Source organism: Hippocampus guttulatus, chromosome 10 (assembly GCF_054856545.1).
Source record: "Hippocampus guttulatus isolate MCC_2025c chromosome 10, RoL_Hgut_1.0, whole genome shotgun sequence".
NCBI classification, from domain to species: domain Eukaryota; kingdom Metazoa; phylum Chordata; class Actinopteri; order Syngnathiformes; family Syngnathidae; genus Hippocampus; species Hippocampus guttulatus.
Window position 1 is genome coordinate 3,192,515 of NC_141270.1, and position 21,853 is coordinate 3,214,367.

Sequence of the window (21,853 nt, forward strand, 5' to 3'; positions counted from 1 at the left end):
CAGTCAAGTATACCGCAACGAACTCCGAGCAGGATCAAGACAAATAACAGTTGTTCAAGAGTAAATACACATTTACTTGTGTCGGGAGATGCCATAGTGGACACGATGACTGGTGGACCGGTGCGGCGACTTAGCTTCTGGTTAGCAACCATGGCGCCTTGTCCTTGAACGGAGCCTCCCACAGGAACCAGGGCATTGTCTGCTGCTCCTCCACCCTTCCGTATGAGCTGGGCATTCGGGTGAGGGCTGTGCATGGGCGACAACGGCAATAAGCTCCGGTCCCTCTTCATTAGCTCCATGGGCACCGTGTAATTGGTGGAATACGCTTTAGGTAACTGCTGTGGCGCTTGAGGTAAAGCTGGCATGGAGACGGGCATGTGCTGGGGCATTCCTGGCATGGGGTGGATGGAACCAGCTATAGCAGGCATTGATCCGGTCATCTGTTGCGACATGATCTGCATACCCTGCACGGGCAACCCTTGCATGTTCATCCCAGATGAATATGCAGACATGGGTCTTGACTGAACGGGCATCATGGCACCGACATATGGCCCCGGGGAACGCGGTGGATGGCCTGGGTAACCTCCAGAGGCTTCTAGGAGCTGCTGAGAGGGTGCACTGCTGGGCCTTCTGCCTACTACCTCTCCAATCCTTGGCGAAATAGTCTGCATGGCCCCAGGTGTTGGCGGGGGGATCAGGTGAGGGTCGACATTCAAAGCCTGTGGAGGATGTAGAGGTTGGTGGTGGTGCTGCTGGTTATAGACGTCCGAGCGATGGCTAAAACTATTAGAACGCCCCCGCATGGGTGTCTGAGGCTGAGAGGGGACCGGCGGCGCCTCAGCGGGTCGCTTGCAGTTGTGGACCACTCGAGAAAGTACCCGTGCCTGCCCGAGATTGGGCGCTACAGTACGTACGTCGTTATCCTCCATGACAGCCAGCATGCTCGTGGAGTCAAATCCCTGCTGAATGAGCGAGGAAATGGTGCTCTCAGAGATGCCCTCGTTTCGCAACAAAGCAAGAAATTCTGGATCGGCTGCCCTCTTGGGATCCACGGGTAAAGGTGTCTGCGGGGCCGTAGGTGGAGGGGCGGGAAGGGGAACGGGAGGTTGAGCAGTCGGAGGGGCCGAAGTCGGCGCTGCCTGTATCGGGGCGGGCGCAACTGGGACAACTGTGGCGGTCTGCAAGGGGGCGGGCGAAGCGGGAGGAAGTGCAGCCGCCACAGGGAGTTTAGGGTCGGCGATGGTAACGGTGTTGGGAGGCGGCAAAGACGGTTGCAGATGCTGTTGCAGCTGCTCCTGCTGAAGTTGCTGCTGCTGCTGCTGCTGAAACTGCTGTTGCTGTAATTGTTGCTGTTGGAGTTGCTGCAGTTGCTGCTGCTGCAACTGCTGCTGTTGAAGATGCTGCTGCTGCAGTTGCTGCTGTTGCAGTTGCTGTTGCTGCTGGAGTGTATAGGGCGAGGCGGTCTCCTGTCTCATCATCATACCTTGACTGGAAGGATCCACCACTAGGCAAGTAGCAGCCTGCTGCTGCTGCGGATCCAACGGGCGACCATTAACATCGGTATAGACGGACTGACCGGCCAGAGGTGGTGGCTCATTTGCGTACCGAGGAGATGCGTGTTCCACGCTGTAGTGAGCAGGAGATGTATCCCGAGAGGGTCTGCGCTGACTATCAGGCATCATCTTGGGAACGCCGGTTTCCCTGTAAGCCCGATTCACATCGTGAGTCGGAGTCGTCGGAGGAGGAGGTAAATTGGACGGGGGCGCCTGAGGTCCTCCTCTCCCGCCCTGAGCTTGATCCCACCCAACACGAGCCACGGGTCCCAAGCCAAAATGAGAACCTGACCTACTGAGCGGATGAGGGTGAGGCGGTGGAGCCTGGTGCTCGGCCCGGTAAAAGGCTTCAGGTGCACGAGGAGTCATGCCCGGATCGGGAGGGTAGTAATCTTGATGTGGGATGGATCCTCTGTGAGCCATGGCTGCTCGTTCGTAGTGGTTCAAGTCTGGCACAGAGCCCTTCCTCAGACCCCCTGGGTAAATCTGTCCGTAGTCTTGGTAGGAATACGTATCCTGCTTCAAATCCAGGTCAGGAGGACGCACCCCTGCAGAGGGTTCATACCACCCTCCTCCCCCCTCTCCGTATGACAGAGAGCTCCGCCGGCCAGCTACTCTTGCCTGCTGCTCGTAGACACTCTCAGCCCTGTCCCACTGACTCTCATTCCCCCCCAAAGTGTCCCAACTGTGGGATCGACCGAGACTTAACTGTTTGTTGGTGACAAGCATTTGAGAAAAATGTGGAAAAACAAAACAAGTACTGTACCACACACCAAAAAAAGTACTCCACTTGTGTCGTTAAAGTCTTGGTATGTAGTAGCACCCAAAGATGAACCAGAAAGAGGTAGTTAAGGAACCAGCCGAAAAGAAGACTAAGCAGAGTTTGGCGATTTCACCTGATATCCGGTCGTAATACTGTATGTCCGTGCTTTCAGGTGGCTCCCCCTCCAGCTGATAGCCCTTGAATAATTAATCTCCGGTTATGCTGGCTTGGAAAGAGGACACCGCACATAAACACACCACGAACCACACAAAGGCTGTACACAACCTAGGCAAATCTACGCTGAGACAGGCTGCACGATTGAGCCACCAAATGTCGATTTAGAAAGAAAAAAAAAAGAAAAGAAAAGGAGGGGCTAGGGTGGGTTCGATGTAGGGATGGGTTTGTACTAATCCAATAGGATTTATCTCTCCCTTCTTTGGTACATTTTCCTCGCCCCGCCGATTGCTACCAGGGATTACAACCAAATAAAGCCTCTTTAATTCCACTTCGTAGTGACGTCATGTGAACCACAAACGAGTGTACACGGTGACGGCGATGGCAATCAATTGGGCCAATGACCCAGAGTCCGCCCGCCTCAGGGACCCCTCACGCACCTCTGAAGTCTCACCTACCTGATGGTGATGATGTGTCGCCAACAGGTTTTTGCCGTCCGTATTCCCAGCAGAGGGCGGGCGCTGACTCGCGCCGTTATGGAATGAAATACGCTTCCCTCCGCTAAGTCCCATGCGCTGTCAGTAAATGTCAAATCCACTCTGATTGGACACTAATCCTCCAGGCCTCGCGCTAGCTGCAGAGTCCCCACGCAACTGCTGCCCGCCCGGTCCGGAATCAACCTCGGTGTCTCTGTAGCTCGAGTTCACTGCCCTACTCAGAGTTATTTAGGGCTTGCTTATGCATAAGAAATGGGTTACATGGTCGACTCAATTTGACAAAAGGCCCGCGTAAACCCGTAATCTATCACTGCTCATTGATACATTTGTATATACTGTACGTGCTCTGAAATTGTATTTTGTTCATCTTTTACACTTTGAGTAGTTCTATAATCTGCAAACAAAACAAAACAAAAAAGGCAGTGTATGCGGGGCGGGTGGGGGTCTGCGCTTTGGTGTTGTAGCCGCTAATCCAACGCACCAATAACCTTTGGCTTCTAAAACAAAAGGTTACATTTGAAACATGCCACCGCGGAAAGAGCTTTTGTCCACGATTTGGTGGCACTTGTCCGATTCCTGGCATTATATGGTATCGTGGACGGATCATGCATTTTTTTTGTTTTTGTTTAAAAGTTCGGAATATTTGAGTGTCAAAGCTTACCTTAAGGGCAACTAAAAGCCGACACTTTTGCCCCCCCTTTATTGATGTGTGAAAACATGATCAAGAGAGGGATAATCATTTGTCATCTTGGTCAGTGGTCCCCAAACCCCGGGCCGCGGACCGGTACCGGTCCGTGGGTCATTTGGTACCGGGCCGCAAAGAAAGAATAATTATTTCCGTTTTATTTATTTCGGAATCTGAAAGATGTTTCATTTTGAAAAATGACTGGATTCTCTGTTACATCCGTCGAGAGTATGTCACTCTTGACACAGGTCAAGGTCAAGGTCCGCTTCTCAGTCACATGATAGGTTACTGCTAAAATTGCAACCCAGGAGCAAGGTAAATGAGTTAAAAACAAATGTGTTTGGGAAGAGGAAAAGACCCAGCCAGGAAACAGAAGAGGAGCCTACGATTTGCAAGAAAAAGAAGGCTACATTGAAAAGACAGATTCAGGAGTCCTACTTAAAATACAGATTGATCTCAACGGGAGATTGCCACACGGCATAATATGCGGCCATGGTGAGTTGTATTTTTCCTGCACTTTGTATTTGCGGTGTCTCTTATTTTGTAGGCACGTTTAAATGTTAAAAGAAAGAGGATAGCTGAAATTCATTTAATTGAGCAGACAATTAAATTAATTGAAGTTGTGTTGTTCTACAGTCGAATGTTCATGAACTCTGTCGAGACCTATGAATAGTGTAATCACATTTATTCAAGACATTTCTTTTCTGAAAACTCTGCATTTAATTAGAAAATCTTCAAGATCTCCTCATTTTTCCAGCCGTGGTCGAAGCCTCGGCCGTGGCGCGCTGTGCAAGAAGGAATAGAAATTTCTTCAAACCAATACAATGAATACAATTGTCTCCTGTGCTGTCACGGAACCAAAACATGCACCGAATGTTAAAAATCTCATTTGATTTATGTCGCGGTGAGGTGCAGGCGTCCCCAAATGGAAATGGGATTACAGTAGGAGTGTTCACTGCGGAGAATAATGCTGTCAACTCAATTGCAAGACACACTTCACAAACATTAAGTGCACGGGTGCCTTGTACGCGAGACCTGTGATCTCGTACTTGTCATTGACAGCATCTCTATCGAGGATATAAAATTGGTGATTGAAGCTAGTGGCAATCACAAACTTGATGAAGAGTAACATTATTCCAGCCATCTATTATCGGAACCGCTTTATACTCGGGTGGGTCGCGGGCGTGCTGGAGCCTATCCCAGCCGTCCTCCGGCAGTCGGCGAGGGACACCCTGAGCCGGATGCAAGCCAAACATTCACACTCACAATCAAACCTTGGGACAATTTAGAGTGATCAATTAATTGTTACAACCAACAGTTTTTAGAAATACTGGACAGAATGTTTCGTCGACATTATGGGTTTTGTCATGGAGAAAATTTGGCAAGTCGTACAGCGGTGAGGCGCGGAGACTGTTGACATTAGTCTGCAGTCCCTTCAGCCGATTAGGATGCAGAACATACTGCACTGTTCAAAAAAAAAATAAAAAATTTAAATGCTTGAAAAAAATCTGTGAAACGGCAAAGCCGTGAAAGATGAACCGCGTTATCGCGAGGGATTTACTGTACCCGGAGAAAACCCACGCAGGCACGGGGAGAACATGCAAACTCCACACAGGAAACCCAGAATCGAACCTAGGACGTCCGCATTGTGAGGCAGACGTGCCAACCGGTCGACAGGGCCACGAGTCAGATTGCATATTATGATTACTTGACAAATCAAAGGAAACACACTCAAGAGATCAATTCCCCTTTGTGGCAGAGATAAACAAATAACAACAGTAGACTCATCAAAATCATATTTTAGGTGTTGTCAAATATACAGATGTGTTTGTAGATGTACACTCCCCCCCCCTCCCTGCAATAGAAACACTTCACCCACCTGTACTCTCAGCAGCTGAGCAAATAAACCACCGCCCACGAACACTGCATGAGGAGAGACAGTAATTGTGCCCTCTGCTGGCTGCTGTCCCCATAAATCAACTTAAGTAAACCTTCCACGATGACAGGAATAGCACATAACCCTCAATAATACGAATGACAGCTTGATCTGACTGCTTTGTGCAAATGCAAAATCTTGACTCGACACTTCTCGTTTCTAGTAAATAGCCAAGCCATGCCAGGTGCCAGAAGCAAACAAGGTGCAGGAGTCCATATATTTTGCTTCAAATCAGCTTCTCAACCCATAATCTGTCCCCCGGGGGGGATCAGCCTCCGGTTCGACCCTCAGAGGCAACGAGTCCATGTAATACTAAGGAGGTTATTTTGGAAAACTTTAAGGAGATTTGCGCAGGAATCTGAGCACAGAATTTGTGAAGCTCGCGCAACACACAAATTGCTGCATGATTTTGACACAACACTGTGTGAGGTTTCTAAGCTCCTCCCTGCAGCTCCGCAAAGCCTCTGAAAAGAGGGGGGCTTGGGGGGGGCGGGGTGGGGGGTGAGTAGGTTTTGGTCAGGAGCCTGGAAAAAGCCCAGAGAAGGGGTGTGTAGTGACTGTGGTATCAGAACCAGATCTCGCCCCAGTGACCTCACAGCAGAGCAGGATGCCAATACGGGAGGAGGAAGGATGAAAAAAAGAGAACATTATTATTATTTTTTTTTCTACATGGCTCATCCTCATCGGGCTCTTGGTTTTTGGCTAGATCGGGTACGTTCACAGCCACGGACAATTTCAAGCCTTTCAAGAAGCGTCTACGCCGATGCAGTTTTTTCATGACATGCCAGATGACGATTTGTTTCCATGACTGTAACGCCTTATGAAAGGCCAACCCTAATAAACAGTGTGTCATATGATTGATTACCACACATTACCAAGTCTAATCGTCACCGTTGGACTTGCCAATTAACATGGCGGAATCATCATGACGAACTCTGCGGTGCCGTTTTGGAAATATGAGCAGCCCCGCAACCCGTCCCTGAGCTCTGGACAACTGCAATGGTGGGCACCGGTGCTGCTGCCTGAGCCAAAATACATGCTGGGAAAGCAGATGGAGCGGACATAAGGAGGGAGGAGGGAAGCGATGGCCGCGACAGGTGTTTGCCACGTTTCCCTTACTGCCTTTCGACTCTTCTTGGCATCTTTATCAAAGGCCCAACAGACAGAACGCTTGTGACACGAGTTTTGTCAATAGAGGTAAAATCTTATCTTTAACGTGTGAATGTCTTCAACGAAATGATTGTGATATCGTAAAAATGTGCCTTGAGTTGATTTTTTTTTTTTTTCCTTCGGAACTTCCAGACAAAACATTGCCAAGCGATTGCTGGTAAGGCGAGAAATCCGGAAATTGGGTCACTTATACAGTAAGTCGAGGTACGCCGCCACTGTCGGGTCGTTCCAAGCCAAATCATCCAGCGGGTTCAACCAAGCAGACTTTGATTTGAATGAAATGTGATGTAGTTGTTGATGGAGATGTCACAGCGCAAAATCTGAAATTTTAGGTCAATCGGAGTGGGGGGTCTGGGGGGTGGGGGGTAGGAGCTAAGGCCCACCAAATATGGTCTAACCGCCTTTCTTTGAAGCCTTACGACTCAGGAACTCCTAGGTCAATTTTCCACAAAAACAGCTTTTTTTGCAATTCAGAGAGGATTCCAATGCGAATTTGACCGTCAAATTGAACTTGTGGATAACGTGTCCTTCAAAAAGTTTTTCTCACATGTTCTCAAAAACATTAAAAACATTTCAGAGATGTCTTTTTTGTTGTTGTTGTTGAGCTGCGATAAGGAGTCAAAGTACGGATGACTTCAGGTATTCAGCTCGTCATCGAATATTCATTGAAAATTGGAAGATGGGATTTACGTATGAAAATCGACGTTAAAAATGGTACATCACTCCCGAAGCCGCTCCCCTTAAATGCCCACATACGACACGATAGCAACTGTTGTTGCAACTCGTCCTATTCCCATTGGACAGTAATTGCACCTAATAAAATTATTTATTTATTTATTTTCTCGTTTAAGATATTTTTATATTCTACGATGACATTTGTGTTTAAAAAAAAAAAATTGACAAAAATATTTTCGAGGGTTGGGAATGGATTCCTGTCATTTTTATTTGTTTTAATGGGGAATACTTATTTGAATCATAGAAAAACTCTTTTCTTACCTTCACAAATTTTGTCGAGTCGCTGGCGTTTCACTTTATGCTTGTCGGTCAGAGCCATGCTTTCTAAGTCTCTCGCTCTTCTTCAGCGTCACATCCGAAGTTGTCCGAGTCCTCAGTCTGTTGGCTTAGTGGCGTTCTGCGAATAAAAAGTCAAAAAGTCATCAAAGGCCGGTTACTATAATTCAGAGTAAATATTCTGCCTTTTATAAGGAATAAAAAATAATTTCTTTTAAATTATCGGCCATTTGTTTAATAGCATATTTTAATATCAAAATTACTAGTGGTATTGGTTATTTGGTATCGGTGAGTACTTATGAGTCGAGTACTTATACTATCCGTTTGAAAAAAATCAAAGTGGTATTCGATTAATTACCCAGTCCTATGTCTGAGTGCCGTCTTTCCACTAGAGGGTGTTTTAGAGTGCACTGATTAAAGAAACGGTAAATGCACCAACGACTGGAGCCAAATGCCACAGATAAGAAATCGCAAGGAAGGAGAGGGGGGGGGGGGGAGTGACCGTGAGTGGTGCGAATGAGTAAACAAGGCATTTTCCTGATAATTTACGTTCAGTGAGCGATGCGCCCCGAAAGAGCAATCTTTTAATTGGTTCCCGCTGAGGCCTGCGGGAGGCAGTGATGTCTTCAGGGGGGGGGGGGGGGGGGGAATGGCAGGCGGATGCAGAGCAAAGCATCACCAATGCACATGCACACACACACACAAACAAAAGAGGGAATGTGGGTCAGTTAGTCAGCAGATAGGATGTGGTTGCATCAGCAAAATAAAGACATATAGAGCGTGGAAGAGGAAGGGAGTGAATAACACAGCGGGGTGAGCAGAGTGTCGCTCATCTTCCTCCTGCGTGTTTTTCTCCACGACTCATTTCCTGAAGGCTGTAGGCTGGCTCGCTACGGTGCTATCGTGACATCTTTAACCACGATTATAATTGGGATGTTGAGTGGCGAGGCACAGCCAAGCAAAATGGTGGCATGGTAATGGAATTTTACGCGGCCAATTGCGGAGACATTACAGGAGGCGGCATTGTAGAATTTATTCCCCCACGCTTGCGTCTCCAGTCAGCTTCCTGACCCAAAAAGTGAAGTTCACATTGGAGTTAGGGTCAGTGAAGTGGGCTCATGAGAACTTAAAATCTGCCTTGAGGCCAAACAAGTTAGCAGAAGGCTGCTAACTGGCTAGCCGTGTTGGGCAGTCTGCGTGTTGAGTGACGAGGGCCTCAGTTGTGGTCCGGTTTGTCTATGGGTTTCTTTTGATAAATAAAGTGATTCAAAGTGCTGTTTATCCTTGACAAGTTGTGGGAGGCATTACAATACTTTCAAATTAGCGTTGGTAGCATATATCATGTTAGCTAACAATCTCTCGGCAACGTGTCGACAGTGAGGTTCCCCTCGTCAACATGTTCCAAAAGAATCGTGCATCAACACCACAAAGCGACTTAAAGCTGGAGAGGTGATGATTTACGCCCCAAAAAGTGCAATGTGGCAGAAGAAGAGGAGGCAGCCAGCCGAGGCCGCTTTTATTTTTCTCGCCGCTCATTTAACAAGCGAGTTGCGGGCTCTGAGGGACCCGTAAAGCCATCGTTCAAACTGCTGATTTATACCCTCCTCCTATTCGGGGGTCCTCTCCATCTCCATCTGACAGAGTTGTGCTTCATCATTGCGACATGTCCATCACATCACATCACATTTTCATCCCAACTGCAAGACACAACAACATCATCAAGTACTGGTACTTGGTGTCGGTATCTACTTCAAACAATAACAAAGCAAAACAATATGGGCTCATTCCAATCGATCCCATCATCAACAAACAAGCCATTCACAGCTCTCTCTCTCTATCTCATGTCCCATTCGAGCTCTCTCTGACTTGTCTTCACATCAACTCGAAACGGACGGAGACTGCGGCACGTTTAACTGCTGACTCCGGCTAATGCACATTTTACAATAATGCGTAAGTCACGGACCAAACGCGTAATGGCGACATTATCGCGCGCTGCAGACAAACTCGTCGAGGCCAGCGGCCCTCCTTCTCCCCCATACAGCTCTTTACTTATAATGAACCCCGGCAAAGTCCCGCCATTAAAATCTCAACTGGAGTAATTGGCAATTTACTTTCTCCACAGCATCATTTAATAACACGGACTGCCGAAGCTTTACAAACCCAACGCCATTTGTTGGGATTAAATAAAAGGCAAGAAGAAACATTGCAATATTTTGGAATTTAACGCTGAGGTGTTGCATGTTTTGTACTTGCATGTTTTGGCAATACGTGATGACCCAGTTCACATATGGAATTCGTCAGCCTTATGCCAAAGCAGCCCAGATTTTCCTCTTTTGTCACAAAGCTGCTGTGAGGAGGGGAGGGGGCATGCTTTTTTTGGCTTGTTGTTGTTTTTTGGTTTTTGTTTTTTTTTTGGTTTTTGGTTTTTGCTGTAGTAGTCGAATGAAGTGTATGTGCACATCCACTGCAGTAGGGGGCAGTGGCACTCTCACTTATGTTTAAATTATTATTTTTTTTATTACATGGAAATTGATGCATTTCAAATCTTTGCTGTTTTGGACTTTTTACAATGTTAAAGTTATTCTTTGTTTTAAGTTGATCTATATTACTTTCCTTTTTTTGTTTGTTTTTTTACGTTATTAAGGATACACACACACATATATACACATTTATATATATATATATATATATATATATATACAGTATATATACGTAGATATTAGTTAAATAAAAAATAATAAATACAAAAAATGTTAAATAAATAATAAATAAAAATACACGTTGAACCACCTCCACATATTACATACACAGTGAGATGGATAACTAGTTTTGACATCAGAAGTCAAGAATAATGGATTATTTAAACATTGTAATTATTATATTATATATGAACATTTTCAAGTTTGGTTAAGACTTTAGCAAGCGTCGTGGAAGTTGACATGCTTAAATTTGCATACGCGGGCCACATAAAAGGATGTGGCGGGCCAGATCTGGCACCCGGGCCTTGACTTTGACACCTGTGGTATCGAGGAAGAAAGAAGCACAAAACTATCACAACACTGTGAGGAAGAAAAATGCATTTTAACTCCCGATAACACGTAATTAGACGTGTTCAAAGTATACCCTCAGAATCAGTCCAGACACATTAGTTTGTCCCATTTTTTGTGCACCGAAGGTTGCGAGCGTCAATTTAAACGGTTGAACTTAATGATCTTTTCCGCTGAATTAGCGCACGAGCACCTGATGCATATGCAGCAATTATAAAGGCTCTTGTGCGGCAAATTAAGAGGTCACGATGAGAGGGGCCGGCGTTCATGTTGAATGAGTATCGGTTCACCAGTTGACATGTCTGGAGGGCCTGAAACATGATAGGAAAACTTAATTAACACTCAGAGAGCAATTTGTGTTTATGTGAGAAAAAGAAAATCCGCTTTAGTTTCGCTGTCACAGAGCGGCAACAAAACGGTTGATTCTATTAATGTGACCGAGTAGCTAATTTGTGAGGGGAAAACGAGATCGAGAGGGATTTTTTTTTCCCCCCCAGTCAGTCTCGCACGGAGAATCATTTTGAAGCATGACATGCATCACTTCTAACTTAACTTGTCGACTGCAAGATAGAATTTCACTTGTATCTTGGCTCAGAGAGGAAAGGCAGTTGCAGCAAAGAATTGTGTGTCTTATCAGACACGCATCCCGATCCAAGGCCAGAGGCTTATATTCAGCAGAGACTCAACAAAACAAAAAAAAAAAAAAAAGAAAGCGTCCACATACAGCTAGGCCACCTCTCAGGCACCTGTGAGCGAGACATCGACACGATACTGAGGGGGGGGGGGGAGACAAGGGCAAAGACAGCTTAACTACAATTGAGAGAAAAATATGGCCGAGAGAGAGCTTAGCGGCACAGAAGAGAAAGGTCAGGGAAAGAGGCGTAAGCAATGAAGAAAAAGTGGAGGGAAAATAAATGTGTTTTGGGAGTTCTTTGAAACGTTCCGGTAGTTCAGACCTCGCCTTGGGCTTCGAGGACCTGGAAAGTTCAAGTTTATCATCATTTCACCTTGCAGTGCACAGTGAAGTAAAAACACTTTTCTTATTCTTCCCCCTCTGGACAGTCTTGCAACGTGAGATGCAAGAAAATGAGGCGGGAGTGGAAGAGCCAACGACAAGAAAGTGAACCATTTCCGTCGGTGCCAAAGATGCATGAAATAAACGTGAAAAGCAAAAGGAAAACGTTCAGGCGGGCCATCTAAATATCTTAAGACTGACAGATGAACGAAAGACAGGGATCAATCATAGATACTGTCGACCGGCTACTGTCTTTGGATAAATGTGAAAACGTTACGGTCACAAAAGCGCCGCCATCCCATCAATGCGCTTGTGTGACAACAAATCCGATAAAAGAGAATGAAATAAAAAAGTAATCATCTGACCCCCGTGAGTCAGCGGCAAAGCAAAGAGCTGGCGTCACAACTTTAATGGCTTCAATCCTATATTTCGCCGTCCCCAGACGACAGCGAGCGGAAGGCGGAAACATGAACCCACCCAAATCCTTTTTGTTCAGGATCGCGGATCAAACATCTTCAAACGCCTGCGAAAAATCAAACACGACTTTGTGCAGAAACACGGCGACGAGCTGAAAACGCCGACCGTCCCGCTGTGACGATGACGAGAATCAAACGAATGAAGCCCAAGCGCAATCATAACGGCGATAGCTAAGACGATAAAATGTTACACCCCTCCCCACCCCACTACGAAAAAAGAAAAAAAAATCATCAGGCAGTCGCCCGCTTTGTCAACAACAATGAGAAGATAATCGCGGCGATTATGATCACACTCTTGATGGCGAATGATGGAAAATGCGTGTCGACGTGCGCTGTGACGTGTTGCCGGCGTTTAACGTCATTTCAATCAACTGCGGATGTAACCGTCGAGTTCAGGAGTCAAACACTTTCATGGACATCTGCCAGCTTTCCTTGTTGGACGCCGGCCAGTGTTTTACGCAAAGCAAAGAGGCCCTTAGACTGCGAGGAGGGGGGAAAAAAAAAAAAAACAGCCATGGAGGCAGATTGAAGATGACTGCAAGGATCAACTGGTGGCATTTAAAAGGCAAAGTTGCAGCGAGGACGGTCTCACTTCCGAGCATCGCTTGGAATAGCGTCCACCTCATTTCGGGCACACTAAGCTGAAAACCATCACAGCTGACTTTTGGGTGGGCACCCGCAACGGCTCACCAGCCAATCACAGAGACAAACACGTTCACACCGACGCACAATTTAAATGACCGCGATCGCCATCAGGCTTCTGCAGAGCTTCCTGACGCTACCAAAGACGAATTTTGTTCGTTTCGCATGGAGATCCTTCAGCTCTATTCATTCATTACGCAATCATTTTACTTCAACTTTTGACATGTAAGAATTTCAGTTCCAAGCGGCATTTTTAAATTGTAACCAGACTGCCTCGACTTTCGTGGACCTCTTCTCTTTTTTTTTTTTTTTTAAATGCATTTCAAGCACCTAATCAAAATATTGCGCCATCCTTTGTTTATTCATGCGGTCAGAGAGTCTAAGTGGTTCCTCTCTCGGGGAATTAGAAGCAGCAGTGAGTTGTGAGGACTTGTAAAAAATGTTATGCTTCTTTGCGATCCCCTCCACCCTGTCCAAATGTCAGCATCACTCCCTCCCAAAAGCTTAAAACAAACAAAAAAAATAAAAATTCTCCCGATCAGCAATACAGAAGGCAGAGTGAGTGAATGAAGCGATGCCCGGCCTTGCTTCAGCATCTTCGACATCTTTCAGTTTCCACCTTTTCCCTTAACCTCAGCAGGACACGTCCACCTGACACAAGTACATGTCAGCCGCGCTGGAATAGACGACTCGTGCCGAGACAATGTGAGCCTTTCTCCTCCTCTTCATCCTCCTCTTCGTCCACCTCCTCCTGCCACCTCTCTCCCGAGGCTCAGACAAGAGAGAGAGTGGGCAGGAAGGAAGGGACAAAACACATATAATGCCAGGGAGTGAATTAAACAATATGCATGCAAATGCTTTCAGCCCTCGCTGGCCACCCACACAATCTCTGTAATTCTGCTTTTACACACACACACACACACACACACACACACACACACACACACACACACACATATACAGTACACATCTCCATCCATTTTCTTATCTTCACAAATGTCGCTGGGCAGCACGCGGGAGACACCCAGAACTGGTCGCCAGCCAATCACAAGGGTACAAAAGAGACAAACAACCATCCGTGCTCACACTCACACATCTGGGGACTAGTTTAGAGTGTTCCATGAATCTGCCGGGCATGTTTCTGGAATGTGGGAGAAAACCAGAGTACCCGGAGAAAATCCACGCAGGCACGAAGACAACATGCAAACTCCACACGAGAAGGCCGGAGCCGGAATCAAACCCTGCACTTCTGCACTGTGAGGCAGACGCGCTTAACCAGTCGATGACGTCTCTCCGTCTCTCTCTCTCTCTATAAACGGGTGTTCATCTCGGCCCAAAAAGACATTTCGATACGGTTTTCAACAGGTGGGGTGTGGCGAAATGATTTAAGGGCCGTCTGTTTTGAAAGTGGAACGATCCGATTAGCTCCGTCTCAGTGGGAGCACGATTCGATGCGATCGGGTCAAGTTCGAGAAGGCACGACGCAATTACTTTTTGGTTGTCATTTTTACATACGTTTGAATGAACTCTACCTCTCTAATAAAAAAAATATATAAATTTAAAAAAACGCTTTGATACGCATCTCGATTCATTTCAAAGTGGAACGATTTGATTCAGTGGATTCACATCTTTTTTCACCCACCTTTTCTGATGCAAATCATTTATTGTTCCACTCCTAATATACAAACATCTTCATATATATACTGTATAATTATATTACACAATCTAATTATATTACACACATTAAAAAAGCTCAAATGTGAAATTATGGCAAAAACCATGACGTAGTGAGACTCCGTCTCATGTATTTACTACTCTTTGAATGCCAGTGGTGCAACCACCACAATTGACACGTGAAATGAATCACAACTGAGCATGATTACCTTTGGACATGTCATGTCATTCCGTGATGCGGGTGTTACGCTAAAGAAATTGGGCTGCGATATTCGGAAGCCGTCAGCCAATTAGTTACTGCGTCCTCCAGTCCATCCTACGAGTACATGATGAGCTGTCAGCGTTAACGGCTTCCTCACAGCGATGACAACGCCTCTCCCCGCAGAATGCGTGTGCGCGTTCAGGTGGCGCGTCCTTTCGTTTTCCATCTCGTCCGCGGCCGGCTTCAACGCCGGCGTTAATGCGAGCCATTCGCGGCACTTTGGAGGGAAATGGCTCGTCGTTAACGAGGAGCGCGTGGGAGGTTATTACGTGGTTTGAGCAAACTCCAACTGTCATTAATACCAGGAAGAGTAAATATCCACACCCCATCATCACTGGTCATAGTGAGTTAATAACAGGCAGAAATGATCATTTATGAGTCCGCTACTAGCTGCTGTTCGACCGATAATGATTAAAGAAAAAAATGGTGAGCCTTTATGGAGGCAATTACACTACAGTGATTCTAAATGAAAACGGATAACTGCCGGCGTCTTGGAGCCTGTAAATGCAAATTTTGGGAAATGGCTCTCACGGGGACATTGAAAATGACAACGTTATTGCTTCGGTGTAATGCCGCATTCCGGAAAACTGGGAAGTAGGTCAGGAAGTTTGTTGACCTCTGACGGGTAATAACGGCGTGCTGCCAAATTACCGGCAAATCAATGCACGCAGACGGGAACAATGAGGGCGTCCGTCATAAATGTAAAACATTTAATTTGGTGGAATTGTGGGAATGCGGTGAGCCGCAGCTGCCGACGAAATGGCTTCACTTTAGTCAGAGTGAATATTTTCCCTTGAACATTTTGGATCATAGACGCCAACAGAGACTGGCACCGCCCACACAGACAAGAGGATCACAGCATCCAGTGTCTTTTATCACTCGGGAGAATCAAACACCTGCTTGCTGGCCACATCCAGCCTGTCCCAATTTCACAGCTGGGGAAAAGGAGGAAGGAAAACAAAATTTAAAAAAAACAGCCGCCAAGCATTTGTCAAGCACGCCAAATCAATTCAGTACACAAAAAAATGTTTGAAGTGTCTTCCGCTTAAAATGTGAAGATAGCGCGGCGGCTCGGAGAGGTGTAAAAGTCTTCACAGTACAGCCATTGAGACGACAACGTTCACAGTGAAATCCTCTTCTAAGTGCCAAAGCAGCGAGAATGTCGTTAAATGATCCATGTCACTCGGAACAGGCTTAACTGGATGAATGGCTGCGGTACTCGCAGTATTACAGATGAAAGCCGACACCTTTGCCAAGGTCCAACAATCCTAATTTGGATCAGCACCAGGAATCTCGATCGCAGTTGGAATTTGAACAATTTGTCTTTGAATAATACCATCCAAATTTGTTGCCAACTTTTTAAGTCGTGTTGGGAACAAGCAACCGGTCACAGTCGGAAAAAATAACCTCGTCCATTGGCGGATCATTTTATGGGAAAAGAAATACTAGTCAGTTTATTTATTTACAGCCATAATATTAAAAACCCATTTTTGTCATGCACCGGACTTTCCGCACTATAAGGCGCGAACGGCCTATTTTAAAACTGTTTTCATAGATAGGGCGCACCGCATTGTAAGGCGCATAGAATCAAACCTACAATAGTGGCTGCAGTTGCGTAATGCATCCACTAGATGGAGCTAAACTAACGGGAATACAATACAATACAATCCAGCTTTATTTATATAAAGCTTTCACAACCGCCGCAGCTATAACAAAGCGCTTTAAAGAACATTTTCCAATACTACATCCAAGAAATCAGAATATTGATCCATATAGTCGACGCATCGGATTATAAGGTGCACTGGAAAAGGGAATGGTTTTAGGTGCACCGTATAGTGCAGAAAATACGGTAGATGTTTTGCAATATATCGTCATAAAATCAAGTGCATAAACCGATTGAAAAAAACCCCCGAAAGAATCATCAATTGTTAAAATATTCAAATCGTGACAGCCCTTGAGACAACTTTTACAAAGTTACTGACTGGGCGGAAAACCCAGTTTGAACGGAAGTCAAGCAAGTGAACCACGACAACATTCGTGACCGTCCTTTGACTAAACTGAATCGGCACGCTAGTTTTCATGGTCTCATGTGGTTCTGCGCAACTTCTTTCACGCCAAACTGATCCACACATTCCATTATGGATCTCACATTGTGCACTGGGGCCTTTCCTAAACTGTCGCCACAAAGTTGGATGCACGTAATCTCACAAAATGGGAAGACTGACGGGAGAACTAGGGAGGTAGAGCCCACCACCGGATTAATTAATTAATCAAGAGGCCTTTCGTCGGTAAAGCACTCTTTGATTTTTTTTTTTTGCATTTTCCCCTGGCGGTTTCCTTCCGGTGATTCATCAAGAGGCCTGACAAGGAGCCGCCAATTCCATTGTGAAGCAGCATGTGATGTGTTTGTGGTTTTTCATTTCGGAACACAAGCGGACCGCGGGGACGCGAGAGGAAGTTCAACTCCCAGCGGAGTCGAGCGATCGGCGCTGCAAGCCAGAATGGAGACGGCTGCGATCATCACCCGTCAACGCTGGCGAATCGGAGATGTGACAGCACAAGAGGGAAAACGTTGTTGAAAATTGTGTTTTGGAGACAAATATCTTTTTTTTTTCTTTTGTGCAATCAGAGCCTCATAAAAAAAATGGAAAGCCAGGTGAGCGTGCTGAAGACTTTCTTAAATGTTTTTTGGGGGGTACAGTCCACCTACTACTAGGGGAATTACAGTAATTGGTGACATCCCGACACAAAAAGTTCCCTGCTTACAGGTGCCACAAACTGAAGGTAAAGCTTTACATTTGTTTTACATAAGATCCTCAATTGACTTCAACATAGTTCCTCGGCACCAAGACCTCCCCAAAAGCAATACTTTTATATGTCCTACCATAACCTGGATATACTGTGTGTTTGAAACTTTCCCCTTCTCCATTTTGACTTTCTCCAATGAACGTACACGCGAAATTCCCCCCGCCTTGTGACAATGCCCAGTAGGGAAGAGAGCAGATGTCCTTTGCCAATAGCACATCTGCATGCAGCCTCAATCCCCACCCCTTCGGTGTCCAGACAATAGCACAGCCTCCCCTCCTCCCTCCTCCACTTGAAGATTTCTTCCACTGGAACCTCCAAATGCAGCAAAAAAAAAAAAAAAAAAAAAAAAATGCAAAGAGTTGCCCTTTCTCACCCATTAGAAATGCTGCGACTCTCCACTTTCTCTTTTCACGTGCGGGTGCTCTTTTACGCAACATTGACTCTCTCTCTCTACTTATTAGTTAGTTTCACAATCGCTGTGGGAACGTTCAGTTCCAGCGAACTTTTTTCTTCTTCTTTTGTGTGTACTTTAATCCCACTTGTGACAACATTCCGTGTTAAATAGTCGCGTGAAGAAGTGAACGCAACGCGGACTAATTGGGGAATCTTCTCGTATTTCGACACGATGGGGGTCGGGGGGGGCGCCACACACGTACAAATATTAGCATGTTTTTTGGGTCGAATCTTTATATCTCAACACTTCCTACCTCCTTGGTGGATGCTGAGTGGCAGTGAGAACGTCGTATCCGGAAGCAGCATCGCAGGTTACGCGCATTTCAAATCGCGTCGGATTTGGATCATAATCCACCTCTTGACGAATGTCAACACCAATTTAATCCCGATTCCCGCCGCCGGCGCTGGAAGGTGTCCCGTTGTTGACTTCAATGGCGCGTAAACAATTTCCTGCTCTTCTACCTCCTCCTCCACCTCTTCTTCTTCTTCTTCTTCTTCTTCTTCTTCTTGCCAGGATTGAGAGGTGCGTATCACTTTTTTCCCCCTCCTCCTCCTTCCTCTTCCTTCTCTGTCGCTTTGTGAATGAGGCGGAGCCATTTGCTCAATAGTAAAACACATACACAGAAACACGCGCACACACACAAGTGCGTGCCCGCGCAAACGTTCACGCACGAACGCACGCGCACACACACGCAGGCTCGAACATTTCTTGGCAAAGTTGCTTCTTCGAAAATGTTCGTAATAAAAGAGTACTATTTTTTAACCACAGTTATATTGATAACCTGGTAATCTAACGCTTGGTGTCTTGGTAGTTTTTACATCTTGATGGAACACCAATCGAAAGCGGTGTTCCTCACGGGTCTGGTTTGGGGGCCAAAATTCTTCATCTTAATGACATCACGAATACACCACAAAAATGTATTTAATTAATGAAATAAATATTTTTGTAAAAACAAACAAATATTCAGCAGGTGTATATCTGTATAATAGAAAAAGAAGAAAAATTTGAAATTATTAAAACTGCTAGTTGATTTGGACTTTTTTTTGTTTGTTTTATAATCTTTACATTTTTAATATAAAACTTGGTGAATTAAATATTCATAGAACTGAATGATCAAATTTGTATACAAATCATAAAAAAAATTAAAGTACTTCGTATTCACTTAGTAATGAATAAATGTGATTGTTTACTTCACATATACAGCAATATGGCAATGTGAGAGGGCTTAGTTTCATCAACTCTGCTTCTGCCCTTTCATTTTAAACCCATACATTTTTAATGCCTATTTTTAAATCTCCCTGGAAATAAATAAATAAAAATTACTTCTTTAAAATCCAACGTGCTGGGTCAAATTCCTGGAGCAAATATTAAAATTTAGGTTGTAAATGGGGGGGGGGGGAGTCAGTGCTTCTGGAGTTCAGGCTCGACCTAGCAGAGAAGGAAGGAGCAGAAACAAAATTTATGCACTGTGAAAGGCAGCTGACAAACCACACGATGGAATAATTCAATATTTACAGCATCTGATCTTTGCCACATGACTACACATTCAGTCTACGAAAGGCAATAAATAACAGCTCTGTCCATTTTGAATCAAAATGACAAAGGACACGATAATAAATCAGCCGTATGCTATAATTTAACTTTACTCGCTCGGTGCACATCTCTCACATCTTTATCTGGTTGTCATGAGCCTGAATATGCGAGCACACAGAAGGAGATCAGCGGTGTGCAAACATTTACAGCACATCTGCAGCGAGAGACGTTCACTCTCACAATTCCTCCTGGCGCAAATCCGAGCGTTTGACCTTTTTAAAATGCAACACCAATGCTTGGACTTGAGAGTGTAAGCTCATCATGCGTGCTTGCTAAATCTTAAGGACTCAAACGCACACCGGCAGAGAGCCGCGTGCTCTCCGCCTGCTAATGCCGCACCTTGCTTATTGGGGGGGCTGAGGGTTATGCTAATAATCTCGAGATCTTATGATGCACTCTGCTTTAAGCAAGTCTCTCGTGCTTTTTATGACCTTATGGCGTAAGACAAAATGTGTCCTCTGCAGGTAATGAGGTATTCATAAAGATAGTGAAAAGACGTACTATTATTTTTGTACGCTGCGGATTTCATTATTTGTTGGTTATGATTATTAGCAAAAGTAATACAAGTAGGATTTCTATTGCAGTAAAATGTTATGATATTCTGTTACTATTATTACATCTTATGATATACTGTAGATTGTTTGTATTTGTTTTCTTCACATAAACATTTTTCAATGTGATTTTTCAATAATTATTATTATTACTTTTAATTCTGCTGCTGTTAGCACTTTTTATTTTTTCATATTTTATTTTTAAATACACCAAATATTTATCTTTTTCATACACCCAGCATACAAGCAGTTGGACAAAAATCTCACTTTTCCATTCATTAACTAAGAGCAAGTAGTGAATATGTTTCATCGATAATATTGATTACATGCCATCTTTTAGATTTGTATGTATTATTAGGGTCAGATTATACACAGCGTGTATGCTAACTACTTTAGACTAAATTGAACAGTGTATAATTTCGAGGCTCCCATAAACTGAATTTATGTTGCCAAGTTGATTTCTCTCATCTATGCATAACAAGCGCATTTGCTAATTAGCATGTAGCACTGGGTGTTGGGATGTTTGAAAAACAAAAACACAATCGGCATTGGGTGTTGGGATGTTTGAAAAACAAAAACACAATCAACGAGATACGTTACTCATTGGCAGTTTTGGCCCTTTGGAGACTCGTCGAAGGACTGGTGAGATTTTCGGCCGCCGACGAATGAGAACCAGTAAAGGTGTCGCTTGGTGGTGGCTTCACGTTGTCAGAATGTTATCTCCTCTGCTGGGAATAAAGTCGTCACATTCTCAGACTTGGAATGTCACCGGAACAAGGCCGCAATGCCTCGTACTTATCACCTCCACGTATGTGCTGAGTTTAAAAAAAAAGTGGCATTATGAGCCTTGAAGTGCTGTGGGATTCTCGTTATCATCATTATTTTGGTCGTCAGCCAACATGACAATATTAAGTCCTCGGGAGGTGCAAGCTTGCCCATATTTGGATGTGGTCCCATTTGTCATCTCTTGCCCTTCTGAATTGCCCTCACCTTCATCCGGATCCAAATATTCTCCAATGGGTTTTATGTAACAATTGATTGGTAGACTTTTGTTCAGCCTTCACTTCTTTTCTTGTCGCTGATAATGCAACTGGCAAATCAACCTCTTGCTACCCCCGCCCCCTCCTCAAACAGGTGCAAAATCTCTTCGCTTGACACATCAAAAGCACACACACACACACACACCTGTGAATAAATCACAGCCAACACTAAGAATGAAGAGAGCAAAGAGTGTGTGGATTTAAAGCCCCGTCTCGTTTCATATTCATGAGGTGCAAAGCTCTAGTGCTCCCCGCGCTTGTTTACCGCCTTGTACTGCCTCGTGTCCTTGGGAGCAGGTTTGATATTCCACCGAGCAAACGTGTTGACATAAGCTTGCCATTTTGCCTTTCGACACGATGCACATGATGCACTGCACACACACACGCGCACATACACACAGACGCACACATCATCCAAGGTGCCCTCCTATGACGCCTTGTTAGGTATTAAAAGCTGTCCCTTGTGATGTTTGTAGCTTGCGTTGAGGCGTTGAAAATATTT

The 21,853-nt window shown here is 45.1% G+C and overlaps 1 protein-coding gene across 4 annotated transcripts in view; it reads right to left on the reverse strand.

Moving 5' to 3' along the window:
• Positions 1-18,718, reverse strand: part of ctbp2a (C-terminal binding protein 2a) — a 40,772-nt gene extending 22,054 nt beyond the window's left edge. Inside the window, exons 1-2 of one of the 4 annotated variants that reach the window (XM_086121735.1) lie at positions 18,421-18,718; positions 7,775-7,910 (exon numbers count right to left, since the gene is read on the reverse strand). In XM_086121735.1, the coding sequence (XP_085977861.1) occupies positions 7,775-7,832 (58 nt within the window). In that variant the 5' untranslated portion in view covers positions 7,833-7,910; positions 18,421-18,718. Of the gene's footprint in view, positions 1-76; positions 2,615-7,774; positions 7,911-18,420 lie in introns of those variants that run through there. The other 3 variants (XM_086121738.1, XM_086121733.1, XM_086121734.1) reach the window with 3 other exon arrangements.
• Between the last annotated feature and the right edge of the window lie 3,135 nt (positions 18,719-21,853).